Genomic DNA, 19424 nt, shown 5'->3' on the forward strand with positions numbered 1-19424 from the left:
CACAGGTATCTATTGCGCTATGGCCAAACATAAACACTCTTTTGGTTATTATGCTGCATTAATTTGTCTTTATCATTTCTCCTCTTTTCCTTTGGAAATAATTTCTCTATTTTTTTCCCTGTTCTTCCATGTAGTCTCTCTTCATCATTATCCAGTGTGACTTTTCCGTCTTTGATCTATGTACTACCCCTCTTTATCATAAAATAAGTAAAACATTTTGTACTGTGCTTGTTCCACATGTACACGAGATTTATGCCAGTGAGAATGTTTCATAATAATGATAAATGAGAAAGGCTAAATTTAAGAAGAACTCAGCTGAATTGGCTTCCTTGCATTTCCTGCATGATGTTTTTAGAAAACCTTTTAAAATAACCAAATAAAAAGCAATTTTTGTGACTATAAAAATAAAACTCGGCTTAGTCTGCTCATCCTTTTATCCTGATGGAGTTTAAGAACACGTGCAATTAATGGCCTTTTGCAATGCAATGACAGTTCAGAGTCTATTCAGTGTCAGCTGTTTGCAGAAAAGTACTTGGGAATCAATCAATTGGACCTTATGCAATGCATTAAGGCCAAGGCGTGACTGGGGCGTGGGGAAACAGCTCTGTGTTTTGCTCTCTCCTCGTGCTGGGGGTACAGCAGCTTCATTCTCTGGGGAGTTTGAGTTGTTAGCCACATGGAAATCTCAGTCGGCATAGAACTACTCCATCTAATATCCTGCAACTTGGACGATTAAGCAGTAAATACTACTTTGTTGCAGCAGTGAATACTCCATTTTTAGGGCTTCATGGGCTGCATTCTCACTCCTTGTTTTCTGAAGCAGTCCCTGAGTTGCACAAGTTGTTTGGACAAGACATACTTGAGGATATGAATTAACTTAACCACTGCCTGAATATTGCGCTCACTCTCTACTCTTATGGCTTAGGCATTTGTGATCTCATTCACATCCGACTTCATTCCACGCCTCGTGTACCTGTATATGTACAGTGAGAATGGCACCATGCATGGCTTCGTGAACCATACACTATCCTCTTTTAATGTCAGCGATTTTCAAGCAGGAACAGCTCCAAACGACCCCATGGATCTTGGCTACGAGGTTCAGATATGCAGGTACTCTCTTGAGCAATAACTAACTTGAAGTATTTTCACAGCTGACTTAGAATGGGACAAATTGTTACGTTGCCTTGTATTTTCAATATTTTTTTTGCACCTTGGTAGCCTTTTATATCAGATGGATCCATTGCCTTGAATGTCTTGACATACATTTTACGCAACCACTACAACTGAATGTGAATTAATTGCTTATTTTGGGAAATGGAAATTAGCATTGTTAAATTCAGTGTTTGTCAGTGCAAAGGTTTCTATTAGTATGTATTCCCTTTTTCAGGAAAGGAGATAAATAATGATAAACAGAATGATGATGCTTTAAGGGAAAAATATGATGTTATGTCCCGTGGTTATTGTATCACAGAGTACTGATATAATAACCCTGACATCACAGCACACCTCCCTTTTTTTTGTCCAGTTTCTGTAGCAATTCTTGATGAGAGTAATAGCATCCTTATCTACACTGGAACTTAAGACCCACTTAAAGTGTCATCGTACAGGAGATCTGCGTGCCTGTAACAATTTCTACATATTATTTTCATTTTTTAATGGAAAATTATTGCATATTTCAGCTTATGAAGCCATCTAGGTCAGTGCTGAACCGCATGCTTTGCCCAGGCTTCGTTAGATATCCATCATCTTCAAAATAAATGTTTTTAATGCTTAGCATTGGGGACCAATGCCAAATCTAACAGTGAAAGCACTTAGAACAGCAAAACTGAAAGGGAACAATGGGGGTAAGAAAGGGAGGAGGAGAACAAGGAAAAAAGCAACATTCCAAGGGAGAGAAAAAAAAAAAGACGACTACTTTGGTATACATACACTAAAATACTAAACAAACTGATCAGGAAACAAAATACTTTTATAATTGTATTATTTTTTAATTTATATTCTTTCTAAAGTTGAATAGTGCAAGTTAATCTGCTGAAATGACTGCCAAACAGAAAAATCATTCTGAAATGAAACAAAAAGGATAAATGAGGTTGGAAAAGATGTCTTTAGTACAAAACTTGCAGAACAGAAATGTTAAGTGTCATGGTACAACACAAAAATGCCAAGTTTATTTGCTTTCGAGTCACGGCCTCTTTCATCTTCCCATCTCGTGATTTCTTCCGTATTCCGGTGATTTTTAAATCATTGGAAAACGTGCAACTCGAATTCTTTCAAGACATTCACAAGATGCTGTAGCTTTAAATGTATTTTTCTTGGTCCCATTTCTAACAAGTTATTGTTGTTCAACTCATAGGTTTTCTGTAAGTCATAGCTATGGCAAAATTCTTGCCTTCTCTCTATACAACAAAATTTAGCTGTAACCTTTTGCTAATCATGAACAAGGAGAACACCATGTAACATAACTCACTCTATGGATCCAAGATCAGTATTTTTGTCTTTAAAATAAGTCTGAAAAATATATTGTTTGGGTTTTTTACCAATCTTAAAAGAAAATAAATTATCTGAGCTTGTCTTTTACTCCATCTTTATGCAGAATTGATATTATTTGTAGAAATTGGAGGGTATTAAGATTGAAGACTTAATTTTGTGTGAAACTTCAAGGCTGTGGAAGGCTTTTGGCTATGTCTTGTTTCTGAGAGGTTAATACAGCATCATGTTGTAATAGTGAGCTTATTTTTAGGTGGCTCGATTTACCGTTTGACTATTTGATACCAATTTCTCATGGTGCTGGATTTTCTGAATGACATCACTGATTTACTGCATCTTGTTTCGCAGATACAAAGATTATCGAGAACCCCCTTGGTCTGAAAACAAGTATGATATTTCAAAGGATTTCTGGGCTGTCCTAGCTGCAAGATTAGCATTTGTGATAGTTTTCCAGGTAGGTGATACTGCAGGCAGTATGGCAAAGAAAAAGAATTATCATATTTCTTCAGCTACAGAAAGAAAGCTACCTTTGGAAATAAGATATTAGGCCAAAGAAATACCTTCCTTCTCAGCTGTTTCATCGAAAAGCAAAGAAATTTACCCTTTCTCATTCACCCTCCTCCTCCCACCCACCCAGGCACAAGTGTATCCTCAGTGGAAAAATACATCCCTGGGGTTCCCCTGAACTGGTTTGATGAAGAAGCAACTTAATGACCTTAGTGATCAGCAAAGCGCAAGGCTGATACCATTTCTACAACAGACATCAAAAAATTCACTGAAGCAGAATAAATTTCATCCAAACTCATTTCTAGACCTAGACAGTGTTCAAGGCCAGACTGGATGAGGCTTTGAGCAACCTGATCCAGTGGAAGGTGTCCCTGTCAATAGCAGGGCAGTTGGAACTGACGATCTTCAAGATCCCTTCCAACCCAAACCATCCTATGATTCTATGAAATTTCCCATTTACTTTCCCTTGCATCTGAACAAGAAGGCAAAATCTTGTCATTTTTCACTAAATGACATTATTTGATCACAGCAGTGATTCTGGTTATTATGACACTTGTGGTTTAAGTCTGTCTTTTCTAAACAACTTGTTTCAAAAGTTTTATTCCTTTTGGGTTTTGGACAAAATATTTATCTTCTTGTAAAAGACCTCCCTTTCATTGAGTCAAGGTTTTTAAATTAGAAACATTTGGAATGTATTTTACCAGCTTTCATCATTTTACCTCTTGCTGTTTGCCTTTCTGATGTAAAATTTGTAATCCGCTTATCAGTTACAGTATTTCCTTTGGATTTCTAAGTGGTTTTGACAGTATTTGTATATAAATCATAGAGATTTATGCCTGCCCTTTTTCTCTACTTCTAGCACAAACAAGAAGTTGAGATTAATTTGGCTCTGTATCAGGCTTGCAACATGTAGTTGAGCCCAACTCAAACACTGCCCTTTCTTCACTCTTCTTTCCTAAGAACACCAAAAATGACCCTGTCCTCTATCAGTCATCCTTTCATTTGACCTTGCTGACATTTTCTCACAATTTCATTTTCAGAACTTGGTCATGTTTATGAGTGACTTTGTTGACTGGATTATCCCAGACATTCCCAAGGACATTAGTCAGCAGATTCATAAAGAAAAAGTTCTCATGGTGGAGGTCTTCATGAGAGAAGAGCAAGGGAAGCTGCAAATGCTAGAAACCTGGAAAGACAAGGACAAGAAAAAAGGTGAAAACTGTAACAATCACAGCCCCAGACTCTCCAGGAGCCACAGTGAGAGCTTGTCCTCCTGCCATTCATATCCTCTCAATGTATAGAAGAGGAAGGAGTTGAGTATGTTGGGCCATTCCACTGATACACAAGCCATCACGTAACGGGCAGGACTCGATTAATGGACAACCTGGTGCATGTTGAAGGATGTGCTGCCATTTTGCTCCCCTCTTTGTGAGAAATGCTCTTCTTACAAACATGGAGGACCACATTCTATTTCTGATAATGTTGTTTTTTCTTTTGCACAAGCAGTAATGCAGGGAATTTTTATATTTCATTGATAGACAACACTGTTGATGTTGGTGTGCATTAATAAATGCAGATACTTAGTACGTCTTGATAGAGATATTCTCTGAGCATTTGACCTTAGACTATTAATTAAATAAATAAATAAAGGTAAATTTTAAGTAATAATAATAGTACTAATTTAAAGTATTTTTGGAACCCTGGGCTTGAAGGTCCGTGGGGTAACTAGGTAATGCATATGCAAAATCAGCTTTAGAGTGTGTCCTGGTATTGCTTTTGGCAGGAGAGAAAACATGTAAAGCCTACCAGCTTGACTTGCTTTCTAAGATAGGGTTTAGCTCTACTGGCGCAGACATCTGTGTTGGAACCTGCGGGTTTGAAACAAGCAGAGCTCCCGCTGAGCTTAGAGTCAGAGGGGTGGGGTGGGGGCACTTGTGGCAATCTCTGTGTACCCGAGACCTTCACTAAGGCACTGCTCTCTTCAGAAAAGTCAATCTGGAAAAGTTCTTTTTCACCAATGAACAACTGATGTGGCTGAAGCTACCTTAGTGCCCCAGGCTTCATCAGCTGTGTTGGAGCAATTCCCCAGCAGCTCCTCGCTCCTGGCAGCAAGACAATCTTGGAGAGTCTCCAGCAGGTAGATATCACAGAGCATTTTGTTAAATGAGCACACGTAGAGCTACAGTGACCCACACTGCCCTGCCTAGTACTTGGACCCTGTTGTTGCTGAGGAAATTCTCCTTTTCCCATTGTTTTAGCACATCCTTGCCTTAGCCAGGTTTTTGTCTGTAGCCCTCTATCCGCAGGAGTAAGAAGTCTGTACCCATTTTTCACAGCCGGTTGCCCCCGCAGACTTTCTGCTGTTGAGTGGCAATTCCCAGAGGCTGTGCCAGAGAAGTAAATCCAAACCACGTTTCACTTACTCTCCTCGATGGAAGCTTTGCCTGCACTGGGGCTACAGGACCAGACCTTCAGTTAGCAACAGGACTTTTCTTTTGTCTTAAAATACTCCTATCTTTTGTACAAGGAGCTTCCTTAAAGTATAAGACTAAAATCCTTACTTATAATGCCTAGCTAAATCCCATCAGTACAACTCTTTTTAAGCATAGTACATTTTAGTTTTGCTTTGTCAAATGATAAACTGCACTTCCAATTAATATTGGTGCAATTAACCTCATTTCTCTTATTGCTTTGTCTGTCCATGGCACTTGCATTACAAATAGAAACCACAAAAAAAACCCACCAAAATAAAAATGAAAGATTTCTTTAAAGTCTAACTACTGTATGGTTTGTTACAAAACCAAATGTCAAAAGACTGTTTTCAAGAGAAATTATTTCTTTTTTTTCCTTTTATCTTTGCCAAACTAATTTAAAGATTAATGCTAGAGCATAAAAAATTGCCATATTTAGCTTTTGATATATTTATTTGTTTTAAAGTCTGTGACAAACTTAATATTTTTCTGTAGTCTGTCCAAAGAAGGTACCAGAAAAGAAATTATGTGGAAGAAAGAAAGTGATATTTACCAAATGTTCTTGAAGCTTATTTAAACTATTGATCCAACCAAAGATTTTTATTAATAAAGGGCTTATATTTTGTTAACTCTTGTTTCTGTTGTATTTTGACTTGCAGGAATGTCACTATTTTTAAAATTTATGGTAGCTGACTACTGTAGGGCCAAATCCTGCCTGATTTATTCTCACAATAAGCATTAAACCTGGTAATGTTTAGCAGGTCAGACCCACTGACTGCAGTAGGACTGCAAGGGGGAGTAAATCAAGCAGAATTCTGTCCATACATATTCTTGAAAAAGTCTTCTTCCTCTCATTCCTTGGTAGCCCAAAACATTCAGTAGAAAGCTAAACTACCTATTCTGAAGAGGAAATCTTAGGGGCGCTTCCTCAAATGGAATTTAATCTGTAAATACTGATCCAAAAGTATTCCCAACTGAATACTGACATTCCTGTAAATGGTAGAACTATATCCTGAACACATACTTATCAGAATTTTTCATTATTTGCTGAAATCATGAAATAGTAACAGTTGCTTATGCTTTCTTTTGTACAGTAAATTGTTTGAAATGGAATTTTGTATATAAAAAACTGTATTACTACTTAGATATCTATAAAACTCTTTCATGGAATCATTTTTTAAGAAAAGCAAATATATACTAAATCTGTTTGAGTTGTTTTTTTTTTCTTTGAACACTTATTTGAAATAAACTTAAATATGCAAGAGTCTCTCCTGTGGGACAGGTTCTGTTCCCAGTCCTCCTTATGCTCTGAGTGTGCAACTACGAGTACTGCTAGATTTGGGAAATAACAGTAATTCTTGTTAGTTTGCCTAAAACTGGATCTGTGATGCCCTTCCCAGTGCTCCTTGTGTACTCAGACAGCAGAGGCCAGAAGTGAGGTTTGTTTGCTGGTAGAGACTATTTCATTTGTAGACATCTTCCTACAGCATTGAAGGTGGATCTTGTGTTCTAGCTGCTTTAGGTCCACACTTTGAGATTAAGCAAATCCCACCTGAGGTGCATCTTAGATATTGAGCTGGAGCATGTTGAGATGAGGGCAATGAAGCTGGTGAAGGCAGCTGGAAAAAAGTCTTATGAGAAGCAGCTGAAGGACCTGGGATTGTTTAGCCTGGAGAAGGAGACTGAGGGGAGACCTCATTGCTCTCTGCAGCTCCCTGAAAGGAGGCTGTAGTGAAGCAGGTGTTAATCTCTTTTTCCCAAGTAACAAGGGATAGGAAGAGAAAAAATGGCCTCAAGTTGCACCAGGGGAGGTTTAAATTAGATATTATGAAAAATTTCTTTAGTGAAAGAGTGGTGAAGCATTAGAACAGGCTGCCCAGGGAAGTGGTTGAGTCACCATTCCTGGAGGTGTTCAAAAAACGTGTAGATGTGGTGCTTCGGGACATGGTTTAGTGGGCACAGTGGTGGTGTGTCGATGGTTGTACTTGATGATCTTAAAGGTCTTTTCCAACCTTAATGATTCTATGATTCTATGATCTGTCTCCATGAGCACAAAGGGAGGTTTGGCTTCTAGCACAGGCATAGGCAGCTGAATACTAATTGATGGATGTTATCCTGAGGGCTTTAATGTTCTTCTGACTTTAGTCTTATGCATTTAGCAGAACATAAGAGCTTTCCCCAACTCATTTGAAATGGGCTTGTAATGAGGAGGTTTGTTCACTGAAACTGAAAAATGTATTCATTATTAAGAAAAAAATTGAAATGTTAAAACTAAAGGAACAAAGCTCGGGGATTCCTTCAACTGTGTCTAGATGAATGCAGCTCTGAAGGGAAGTAGCCCAGGAAGCAGGAATGCTGCACTATGTATGTGACTTTTTTATGACCTCGTGGGTCCTGTGCAGGCAAAGCTGGGCTCAAAACATTACTTCTCATTGCCAATTTTTAATCCCTCTCCCATTTATCTGCTCAAAGCATGAGCCTTCGTACCAATTCCCCCTGCCTAGCCAAAAACTATTAATTCTCTAACTAATGAAATCTAGTTAGGAAGTGAGAATTCTGTTCTGAGATAATGGATATGTAATCAGAAGCAGGTAAATCACTGCCTAGTTTGTAACTGGTTTGGTTTTGTCAGATCTTAAAAGACATAATAGTAGATACAAGCTTATCTGATAGAAGATAATGCTTCCCAGAAAGAGATTCACACTGCGTTTGTGCTACTTTTCATGATTTTTTCGCATATTTATGGTGCAACTAGAAACAAGCTTTCTTTGTACCAATAGCAAATTTGAGGCAGGAATAATCCTAATAAGGATTCATTGGAAGGGGCGGGGTGAGAGGGGAAGAAAGTGAATACATTTGGAAGTGATCAAGAAATAATTGAAAATACCTTGATGTGACTCACAGCTACTGTATGGGCCAGGTTTCACAAAAGATAGCAATATTTGTATTCATACAAATACAGCTGAATTCTGTACTGATTCAACAGTGTCTCCATGAGGTGCATTCGACCTCTTCTGGGCATGCTTCTGCCAGAATTGTAAGTACAAAACCCCATTTCCCAGCCCTGCTTTAATCAAAGGGGAAAAAAACCCAACCAACAAACCAAACAAAAAAGCCAAACCCCAATGTGTCAATGCATTAAACAGGAAAATCATTACACGGGTTTACTAAGTCCGAGAGCAAATGCAGACAATAGTAGGAAAGACTACCGCTGGAAGTGGCTGCGTAGACCACTTTTGAAGCATTGCTAAAATGTGCTGTTTGCTTTTTGCTTCCCAAAGGTTGTGGCAAAGACACAACTTCAGCTGGTGAATCTGAGGAGGAAATCACACCCACCATTGTGTCGGCAGTAAGAGTCTGAATCTTCTGGATTTCCATGTCATTGTGTTTCTAAGATACTGTCTTACAAATATTTGCAGTCTTAAATAGCTTAAGGGTGAATAAGTCCCAAGCCAAGGCACAGATACATTTCTATTTTTAAACCCTTAGTGCTCTCTGGTCCTGTTAATGATCTTTTTGACTGTTGTGATTTCCAATAAGCAATCATAAAACAGGTTTTTTAATCTTGTTACATCAGGACTCAGACCTCTCTTGAAGTTTCGTAGCTCACTTGAGTCTATTTATATTTTACTGTGAAGTTTTCAGAGTAAACAACTCTTTTTTTTCCCTTTTGCCCCGAAGAAACCATGTCTTAGAATTTATGCAGATTCCATTCAAATTCTGGTTCCATTCTTTTCACATTTCAGTACTATTTATTCCATGACCCAACACAATATGCCATTTTTAGTACAGCAAAGGAAAAAAGTTCTTTTTTTAACCTCCATCTTTTTTTAGCCCCATGGGCCTTTCTGAAGAAGGAACTATTAATGCAACTTCATTTTAATTTTAAGCTCTTCCTTAATTTTTAATATGATGCATGCAGCCTGACATAAAGCCAGCTAAAGCCAAAGAAAATATTTACTTTGACTCCCTTTGACTTTGCATGAGACAGCATTGCTTACTGAATGATTACTTGCACTTAGAATAATAATTGTGACACTTAAATTCTACAGTACTTTTAGAAACCAGTGTCAGCTAAGGCCAAAATATATAGATGCAGATGTGTTGTGTGCGCAGGAGAGTTGTGCACACTGTTGCGCTAGTTTCCATGCGGTGAAGGGCTCAGAAAATCAAAGGCATTACACTGTCATGTCAACTTAGCTACACAAGTTTGAAGGGTTTGAGGTCATAGCTTCCATCTTGCTTAGTACGACCTGCATGAGAAAATTCATGGCAAAATGCAAAATGTACCCATCATGAGAAAAAGAATCGAAACGCAAAATGTTTAGAAGATTGTGATGAGCAAAACTATAAACGTAACAAAGTCCATTTTGCAGAGCAAGACTTAGATGTAGATAGTTAAAACAGTCTTTATTAGAGCGTAAGAAAAGGTTATTACCTATTTTTACTTCTAAATGAAAAAAAAAAAGTGGCCATCTTCTCTAGATGAAAGAAGTTCTCAGACCCAAGTTGGCTAGCAGATCAGCCACAGAAGTTCTTCTACTGGAAAGAGGATCTCTTCTTAAGGTGAGGCCATCTTGTAGGTCTGTTAGCAGGTAGCCTTTGCCAATGTTTTTGTAATCACATGCAATCTTATCTTGCCAAGTTGTGCAATATTGTTGATCTTGTGTTCAGATGAAAGCTGGGAGGCTTTGGTCCTTTGGAAGGAACTGGATGCAAAAGGAGTAAGACAGGGACAATCTCTCTGGCATCAGTGAGGCCTTGGTGACTTTGCCTTCTCCACTCATGCACTGAATTTCAAATACTACCACAGTCCTCAGCAACCACAAATAAACGGTTTTTCTAGGAACACACTTATTTTTAACATTGATCAGATTTATAACCTTCTACACAGCTTCCAGCATTGAAGTCGGGCCCTAGTTGGTACAAGTCCTGTGGTTCTACAGTAGGTAAGTCTCTCGGCCTGCAGAGGCAATGTTCAGGGAAGTGGTTGATCTACCCATGCTGCCTGCCTTGAACCGAGACGGCAGCATTGCATCATCGTGGAACAGTGCTCAGAAGAATGGAATTCCCATCTGTCCTGGTAGAAGGATATAATTAGATGAGCTGCTCACATTTCTTAATGTATTAATTTTCAAAATACATCTGTAGGTAAAGAAGGAAAGTGGTTAGAAGTAACTAACCATCAAGTGTGAAAGTAATAAATTGTAGCAAGCTAGACTACTCCAGGTTTACTGCAAGACCTCTCAGGTCATCAGGAGATGGTCTACATGGCAAAACAGCTCTGCAGTCTGGTGGGTTTTGGGCCATGCTGGCCTCAGGTCACTTAGGTATTTTATTCTACTTGGGCACTGTTAGGAATGAGAAGGAGGTGGAAGCAAGAAAGGAACAATGAAAGTCCTGAGAGTAAATTAATGTGAACTTCAACTACATCTTCCTGGCTTTAAAGAGTGAAAGAAGTCAAACTGAGTCAGTTTTGAAATTCTACTAAACCTCTTCACTTTTGTCTTTTTTAATTTTACTCTGAAACCAAATTGCTCCAAGTCTTTGTCTTCTAAATCTGACCAAGGCGAACTGTAGAGCTAAGCTGGTAGTAAACTTTGCATCTTTTTGTGGATAAAGAATGACAGTTAATCACTTCCAGGCTCAGGTACTTGGCAAAGATATAATACAGGCTACTTCTGCTTTAAAAAGCATCACTGCAAAATTGGTGAATAGCAGCAAAGCCTTATGTTTATATGTATGTTTGAGAGACAGAGAGCATGAGCTTGGGTCTGATCTTACATTGCAAGTCATTTGGTTCCGAATGTTTCTCTGAACAAGAGCCTCTCAAGAGAAAAGAGAAAGCAGTACGTGAATTCTTTGAGGGCAGACAAAGCTATGGTCTGTGGAACATCCTTGCTTTTAATGTATACAGACTGTTAGGAAAATATATAAATGCTATATTTTGCATTATATTAATCCATTCTCTCAGTCAGTCTCAATCCTTCATCTCTGGGAACAAATGCAACAAGTTTCTATAATGTTTGTGTATGAAAATTAATTCCAAATTGTGGCTTAAGACAAATTTGCATCTCATTCTGACTACAACACTGTGGACTAGCTCAAATTAAAGTGTTTTTGTTAGAGAGCAGAAAATACTTCCCCCTACCCAAGAATCAAGGGAGGGGCGTGATGAAACCAGATTTGCTCTCTTACTTATATCTAAATCCTTATGAGTAACTAACCTAGTCATATCCTGTGTCAGTGGTTGCATAAAACTATTCAGGTTTTAAAAGGAAATGAGAGCTCTGGATAATAACTGTACTGTGTTCGAGCAGACAAGGCACTTCCTCTCTAATCGATTTGAAAAAAACTTACACCTTCCAATTTCAATGACTGTGAGATAATGACTCAGATGGAAAATACTGTATTGGCACATTCTTGAAGGGAAAAAGAAAAATCCACTGAGCTTTCCCTCTAGTGGCAATCACAGATATCTAAGGTAACACTGGGTTTTAGGAATTTTATCCCCTTCCCCCTTTGTTTGTCATTATCTCCAGTCACTGGAGCGAGCTCACATTGCCTGAGTTTAACTCAGAAATCTAACAAGCATGACCAGGCTCACCTATGTTTATTAAGGTGAAATTTTAATTACTGTGGGAGACATTTAGAAGCCAAGATATTTTCTGGTCTGGGAAGAGGCTGTTCTGCAGCTTGGATGCAGAGACATGACTGGGAAAAGGGTTACATTTTTCACACCACGCTCTTGACAATGTCCAGGTCCAAAGCAGAGCCTGTTAATGGAAGAGGTTAGAGACGGAATATTCAGACAAAAAACCAATCCCTGATGCTACTTTTTAAACTGTAATACTATGCAGCAGCCAGTTGAGTGTCTGTACCCAGTAAGGAAAGGGAGGAAAACCACCTCCTTAGGTAGGAGGATGAAGTCCTGTGGTATTTGCATGCTTGTAAGAAATACTTCCAAGTGGTGCAACTAATGCAAAATTGAACCATTTTCTGCAAAATAAATAATTCTAAGTCATCCTGACACTTTTTTATAGCTGCTCAAAATATTGTATTTTCAAATGCAGAGAAGGAGACCAAAGAAAAACACTTCCAGTTATTTTCTTTCCAACAAAATAAACCTTAATGTGGTAAGTATTTACCTTTTCATGCTTTTATGGAGCTCAGGAAAATAAAGAACATATGTACTTTTCAGAAATTAGTCAGTATTAGCTTTCAACCATGGCAATCAGAACCACTAAATTATTCCCCTGGATGAATAGCGGCCTACAATTCCTATCTTAACTTTGTTTTCTTTGTTCTCAACCAGCCAAAGAGCCCACCACTGTGCAACAAGACACAGTCCCCAGTATGGTTTGAGAGCCAACAGGCTGAAGTGAGTGTTGGACTCACAAATAAATTAAATCTAGAGGCTCTTTACCACCTTAAGGGAGATATTTTGCACTCACTGTGGAAGACAGGAGTGTGGACATGCCTTGGCATAAGTTAACAAGAGATTCGGCATCTCTGTATCGTTCTCTGCTGTAAATTTATCTTTAGGAGGAAATAGCTCAGAATAGCTGTGGTTCTAAGGTAACCGTCAGAGAGCGGACGCTTCCACTGCTGACAGGTCACCTTAGCCTAGTCCCAGTAGGGACCGAATAGTATAGAAATAGAAAGGGCCCCAGAAGAGATCTACTGATCCTTGATTGCTCTTTTGGAAGGCTTGTTATTTCCTCCCTGACTTATTTCACAATGACATTCCTGTGCAGACAACCCTCGTTTTCAGTTCTCGCTGTTCTTCTGTTTTCCCAAGTGCAAAATTGATGTTGCAGAGCTTAAGTAATAAATATGGTTTAGAGGAATGAAATGTCCTGGTCTAACATATACACAGAGTTTTACTGACATGTGAAATGTCTGTCTGAATGATTCCATACTTAAACGGTATGATGAAAATTCACTAGAAAAATAGGTAAAAAGTCAAGTCAGAGGTTTTCAGCTGGAGAAAATAAACAAAAGTCTACAAGTTACCCTTCCCCTAAAGTTAAACTAACTTCTTCTGCCAACAATAACACAACAGAACTATATCAACAGAATTATATCAACACTTCTTCTGTTTCAATATTAAGTTCAAGCATCTGTTAACAACTTATTGCTTGTTGTTGTTGTTACTTGGCCAGATCTTTTATCTGTATACAACCTATTCATGCCGGAGTTCACTTTCTTTTCAACACTTATTTGCTTTTCCCACACTCCGCTTCTAATTTTCCCTCTTTCAACCCCCAATAATTTAACATCTCTTATAGGCCCTTTTGTCATGGACAATCTTCTCCTAGGATCCTAAGTCTCTTTACAAACAGTTTCTTTACTAGCGCACTTCTTTCTACACTAGATGTTATAGCAACAGAGGTAATAGCTGACAAAGGAAAGATGGACAGGTCAATTAATTCACAAAAGAAAATACAGAACCTGTCATTTCAGTGCTGAAAATGTACATTTTAGGATTTTGCAAACAATGGGTGAGAGTTATTGAATAAGTATATTAAGAAATTTTATGGAAATCAGCTTATCCACCATAGGTATAAAAAAGCAAGCAAGTGAACAAACAAAAAACCCAAATTTGCCCAATTCAACCAGCAGAGAGGGGGCTGTGTTTATTTAATACTGCTCTTATCTTGAAGACAACAAAGGAAAAGTAAGATACTCCTAATTCCCTTGAGAGAGAATGACAATTATAATAAAAGAAGAGTACAACTGAGTGGATCTCAAAAGAGAAACAATTTCTCAGCATTGAGACAGGGTTAAATACATCTAGTTTATGGCAAGACCTTTGTCCAATCTGTGTCTCAGAAGTGTCAGGGATGAGAATTTTAAATTCACCCTGGGTTATTTGTTATTGAATTGTCTGCTAAGTTGGTACAGTTATCAAAGCTACTTCATTAAAAAGCATGGTTGTGCCGAAATACTCCAGTTTCCACGGACTCAGGCAACTAGGAACTGTATCCCATCATATTTCTCATTACTTGGTCAAAAAGGCAAGAGTACAGCCCTCTTCAGCTGCAGGGCTTTTAAGAGCAGTCCAGGTGGAGGGTGTGCATCAGTGTATAGATTTGTCTTACCACTGTTAGTAATGGAATGCCTTTTGTCACCAGCTCCACCATGTGAGTATTCCCCTTTTTGCTTCCAGTTGCAAAAAAAGGAAACTAATACCCCTTCAAGAACTCTACCTCCCCCTTGACAAGCAGGCCAGCCAGTCTAATAAGAACTATTAAGCAGCTTGTAAAGAAACAGCAGTAGACCAGCAAGCTCTCCTTGACTTGATTCCAGTTTCTGCCTCTGAAGACACCTATTGGCTCTCTCTTCACCCTGCATATTACTTAAAGCAACTACGCCATCAAGTCTAAGATATAGTCCTGATCCATTGAGTCTTTCACCTTTCTCCACTCTGTAAAGCCAGACAGGAGCTCCTGCAGATGCACATCCTTTGCACCTTACAAGCCCCAGAGCAGATCTTTACTGCACCAGGGCAGAACTAACAGCAGTGATTTAAGCTTTAAACCTATCAAAGGTAGGCAAAGTACACACAAGGCATCAGGTATGTAGGTCAGAACAAAAGCAAAGTAGAAAAATACATGTATTAATGCTAGAAACTCTACTGGTGTCTGCAGCCTCCACTGTGGGCCTCAGGAAAGAGGGAGATTTCTTTGAATATGTGCATTACTATCTCAGAGTTGAGGGTGCCACATACTGTGCTGAGGTAGCTATGTTGCAACCAGCATCTGAAATAGATTAAAACTAGTTCTGGTGTGTCAACAGCGGGCTGCAAGCACTGCTGGGAAGAGGAATTGCCTGAAAACAGAAGGCAATTAGTGTTCACAGCAAGCTTTTTGTCCTATCAAGAGTAAGTCACCTGACAGTACAAGAGAACAGTCAGCAAAGGCGGGCTCAGCAACTCCTATACTTGTTAACGAGCACTAATAGCAAATCAGATTACATCAGAGGGATTGCAGTGCCTGCAGAAGCTGCCACACAATTCCACACCCCCAGAGCAGATCAGAGTACAATGCTAGAGCAAAGAAGGGCCAGCCAGAAATCTAAGTTGCCCTGGCTAGAAGACACAAAGCATCTTCCGAAATTTCCATGCAAACTCGTCTCAGTCACCTGTGGTTCAGTACCATCGCACATATTTTACCAAAATGATTATTAATCAGGGCATATGGATTAATATACCCCTTCTTAAAGAAGCTGTTTAATGAGTCATGATCCCTCCCAAACAACCCTTCAGCCACCCCACGTTTATTCACACAATGTGATGGTGCACAGGCCCCGCAAAGGGCAGCCACAAACTTTGCTGTTCCATGTCCACAGCTTCTAAATTGGTGCTTGGTGCCTTAATGTGCTGGTGAGGGACACATCACTGGAGGCTCGACAGAAATGAATTTTCTTTTTTTTTCCCCTCTCTCTGCTCTGCTCCTCCAGCCAAGACCATGAAGTCAAAAGGCTCAATTTGAAACACTCATGGGCTTTGAGCTCCCTCTGCAGCATTTTGCATGCAATTGTTCTGCCTCAAATTATTAATATTTGGTTAGGAACTGGACCATAGCACTTAATTTTCTGGGAAACTTCTACTGAAACCTGAGCTGGCCTTATAAATCATTTCCATTAAGTTTTATTCTGATGTGGAGCAGTTTCGATCTGTTGCCGTTGGCAAATACTTTCTTTGCCAAAGCCCTATGAACCGCTTTCAAAGGAAATACCTGGAGGAAAGCAAGTGGTTTGGGTATTCTGAGACTGTGTCAAAGTAGAGTTAACAGGTCAGATTCAGACACAATAACAGGGACTACTAGATCAACCATGCCAGGCATTACGAGTAAGTTTAAAAGCACTGAAGCAATGATTTGTTTCTTAATTAGATGATGATTTGTATCTTTTAGTTCCACGATTGTTACTAATTTAGACTCTCTAGAATTATACTGATGCATTGATTTGCTTTCACACCTCCTTGTACCTCAGTGTGGACACTAGCTGCTACGCTTCTATGAAACTTTCAAAATTTCCATTGCTGTTGCTTTCAATTACATGGAGAATCATAGAATAGTTTGGGTTGGAAGGGACCTTAAAGATCATCCAATTCCAACTCCCCTGTCATGGGCAAGGACACCTCCCACTAGACCAGGCTGCCCAAGGCCCCATCCAACCTGGCCTTGAACACCTCCAGGGACAGGACCTACAAGAAAGGTGGGGACAGACTGTTTACAAAGGCTTGTAGTCATAAGACTAGGGGCAATGGGTATGAACTGGAGAGGAGCAGATCTAGACTAGACATAAAGAGGAATTTCTTCACTATGACAGTGGTGAGACACTGGAACAGGTTGCCCAGAGAAGCTGTGGATCCCCCATGCAATATGCTTGTGAGCTGCTTTTTAAGGTAGGCATGATTAGATGACCTGCCATCTTTCCTAGATGAGGAACATGGGGGGGGGGGGAAAGAAACGCTGATGGAAGCCCCAAATTTATTATTAATTTTATGAATATATTGTTAAAAATAAAAGAAAATACCACTAACGCTATTGGAAAAGGCATTATTTTAAGGGGATGCTCACTTGGAAGAGACAAGGTTGCACAATTTTCATATAACCTGGGAGGATTATCTTTGTGGGAAACAGATCTTGTATTCAGAATGAAATACACATTTCATCATATCCTTGTGCTGTGGAGACACAGATGGACTTCATAGCCAGTTCCGTATAGTGCCCTTCCTAATCACATGTCAGACCAGTACTGTGTAACAAACTGAAACAAGGTGCTGAGATCCAGTAGTTTCATCTAAGACAAGCTTGTGACTGTGGGAGTTTTAGCCATGTGGCAGAAGTAGGAGTTCTTCCTCACATTGTAAAGCGAGACTGGAGAAGGTGATGTGGAAAATGGTAATGCTTAAGCTCATGCATCTGAGATGGCAATCTTTTAATGACAAGGACTGTAGTACATTTGTGTGTTGCAACAACAATAAATTAAAGGCTGTACTGGAAACAATTTAGTAACAGGGTAGCTTGCAGAATCAACATTCCAGCATTCGCAGAAGGAATGAGGAAAATCCTGAACATGCTCAGGATTCACCTACACTGGGCTGTGAAGACAAACAACTATGTTTTTTCTGAACTTTCAGGGATTTATCATGCAATGGGATGAACTTGAACTTTCCCATTTAAGAATAGTTCACAACCTTTCACCTTGCATAAAAACTGCCTTTAAAATACAGGGACCTAACATTTGCCCCATTTCTTCTCTCTTAAAAGGTCAGAAGTTATTTCATGTCACAATTAATCTTTGTAAGGAACAAAGCCCAGCCTGCAAGCTCTGTGTTTCCAGGGAAAGGTCTGGGATCTCCAGGGCAGCTGAAGCCAGGCTGGGAAGGCAAAGGCTGCTTTCCCAGGCAACTGCCAGTGAGGGACATGGCTGGAATAGCAGTGTTTCTTTTAGAGTGGGGCTCTGATGCAGCCTTTCTTGCTCTTTGTCAAGCAAGTCCTTTCATGCTCAGAATCATAAAATCATTTGGTTGGAAAAGACTTTTGAGATCATCACCTGAGCACCTCATCTACTGATCTTTTAAATACGCCAGAAACAGTAACTCAGCCATCTCCCTGAGCAGCCTCTGCCAGTGCCTGGTAACACTATCAGTGAGTATTTTTCCCCAATACTTAATCTGAACCTCCCCTGGTGCAACTTGAAGCCATTTCCTCTCTTTCTATTACTTCTTACTTGGGAGAAAAGACCAACACCCACCACGCTAGAACACCCTTTCAGGTAGCTGTAGACAGTGATAAGGTCTCCCCTCAGCCTCCTTTACTTCCCCTAAACAATCCAAACTCCCTCAGCCACCTTTCATAGCACCTGTTCTCCAGCCCCTTCACCAGCTACATTGTCCTTCTCTGGACACACTCCAGCCCCTCAATGTCCTCCTTGTGAGGAGCCCAAAACTGAACACAGGATTCGAGGTGCAGCGTCACCAATGTTGAGTAAAGGGGCAAAACTACTTCCCTGCTCCTGCTGGTCACACTGTTTCAGATACAGGCCAGGATGCTGTCGGTCTTCTTGGCCACCTGGTCTCCTTTTCCCTTTTTGACAAAAAAAAAAAAAAAAAAGTAATCCTCGTAGGTTTAGGAACCTTATAGGGCAGCTCGTAATTCTGTATTAAACTGAAGAAGCTACAGATCTCCCAACTTAGAGCTTGGCAAAGGCTGAGGCGCAGGCACCCAGCCCTGCTCCTCCTGTAGCAGGAGAACGGCAGAGTCCAGTGTGGCTGCCTCTTGGTTTTGTACCCCGCATCATCCGTCCGTTCACCTCTAAGGGCTTTTAGAGCAGTTCCTGGAGGTGTTCAAGGCCAGGTTGGATGGGGCCTTGAGCAGCCTGATCTAGTGGGAGGTGTCCCTGCCCATGACAGGGGAGTTGGAATTGGATGAGCTTTACGGTCCATTCCAACCCAAATCATTCTATGATTTTATGCTTCATCCAGGAAAAGTACAGGAGTTTCAGAAGCTAGGTTTTAGATGACTGCTGTAGCTACATACAGGCAGGAGGATTTCAAGCTGTAAGAGGGGAGATGCAGACCTTAGGAAGAAAATGTTTTCCTGTGAGGGTGGTGAGGCAGTGGCACAGGTTGCCCAGGGAAGCTGTGGCTGCCCCATTCCTGGAGGTGTTCAAGGCCAGGTTGGATGGGGCGTTGCGCAGCCTGATCTAGTGGGAGGTGTCCCTGCCCATGGCAGGGGGGGTGGAACTGGATGGGCTCTAAGGTCTCTTCCAACCCACCCACCCTATGATTCCGACAGGGCAGCGCGCGCCGAGAAAGAGGACTTCCACCCGTGCCCCACCTGGGGGCGGACAGCCGACAGCCCCACCGCGGCCACGTGACTTCTGGGCACTGCCCCACCAGCCCATCACTGTCACGTGGCTTCCGGCCAAGGCCGGAGGCAGCGG

The 19424-nt window shown here is 40.3% G+C and overlaps 1 protein-coding gene and 1 long non-coding RNA gene across 9 annotated transcripts in view; one reads left to right on the top strand and one right to left on the bottom strand.

The window, feature by feature from the left end:
* The window catches only part of ANO1 (anoctamin 1), an 84981-nt gene extending 78332 nt beyond the window's left edge, over window positions 1-6649 (top strand). For all 8 annotated transcript variants that reach the window (XM_054068342.1, XM_054068346.1, XM_054068343.1 and 5 more), the window contains 3 exons: window positions 926-1110; window positions 2836-2941; window positions 4035-6649. In XM_054068342.1, coding sequence (XP_053924317.1) covers window positions 926-1110; window positions 2836-2941; window positions 4035-4295 — 552 coding nt within the window. In that variant the 3' untranslated portion in view covers window positions 4296-6649. The remainder of the gene's footprint in view (window positions 1-925; window positions 1111-2835; window positions 2942-4034) is intronic.
* Window positions 6650-8552: 1903 nt separating this feature from the next.
* LOC128852393 (uncharacterized) lies at window positions 8553-19339 on the bottom strand. The gene is made up of 4 exons (XR_008450220.1): window positions 19059-19339; window positions 18330-18565; window positions 12073-12241; window positions 8553-10610 (listed from the first exon to the last, which is right to left on the bottom strand). It is a non-coding gene; the product is annotated as an uncharacterized LOC128852393 (long non-coding RNA).
* Between the last annotated feature and the right edge of the window lie 85 nt (window positions 19340-19424).

The sequence above is a fragment of the Cuculus canorus genome, chromosome 5 (genome assembly GCF_017976375.1).
Source record: "Cuculus canorus isolate bCucCan1 chromosome 5, bCucCan1.pri, whole genome shotgun sequence".
Lineage (NCBI taxonomy): Eukaryota > Metazoa > Chordata > Aves > Cuculiformes > Cuculidae > Cuculus > Cuculus canorus.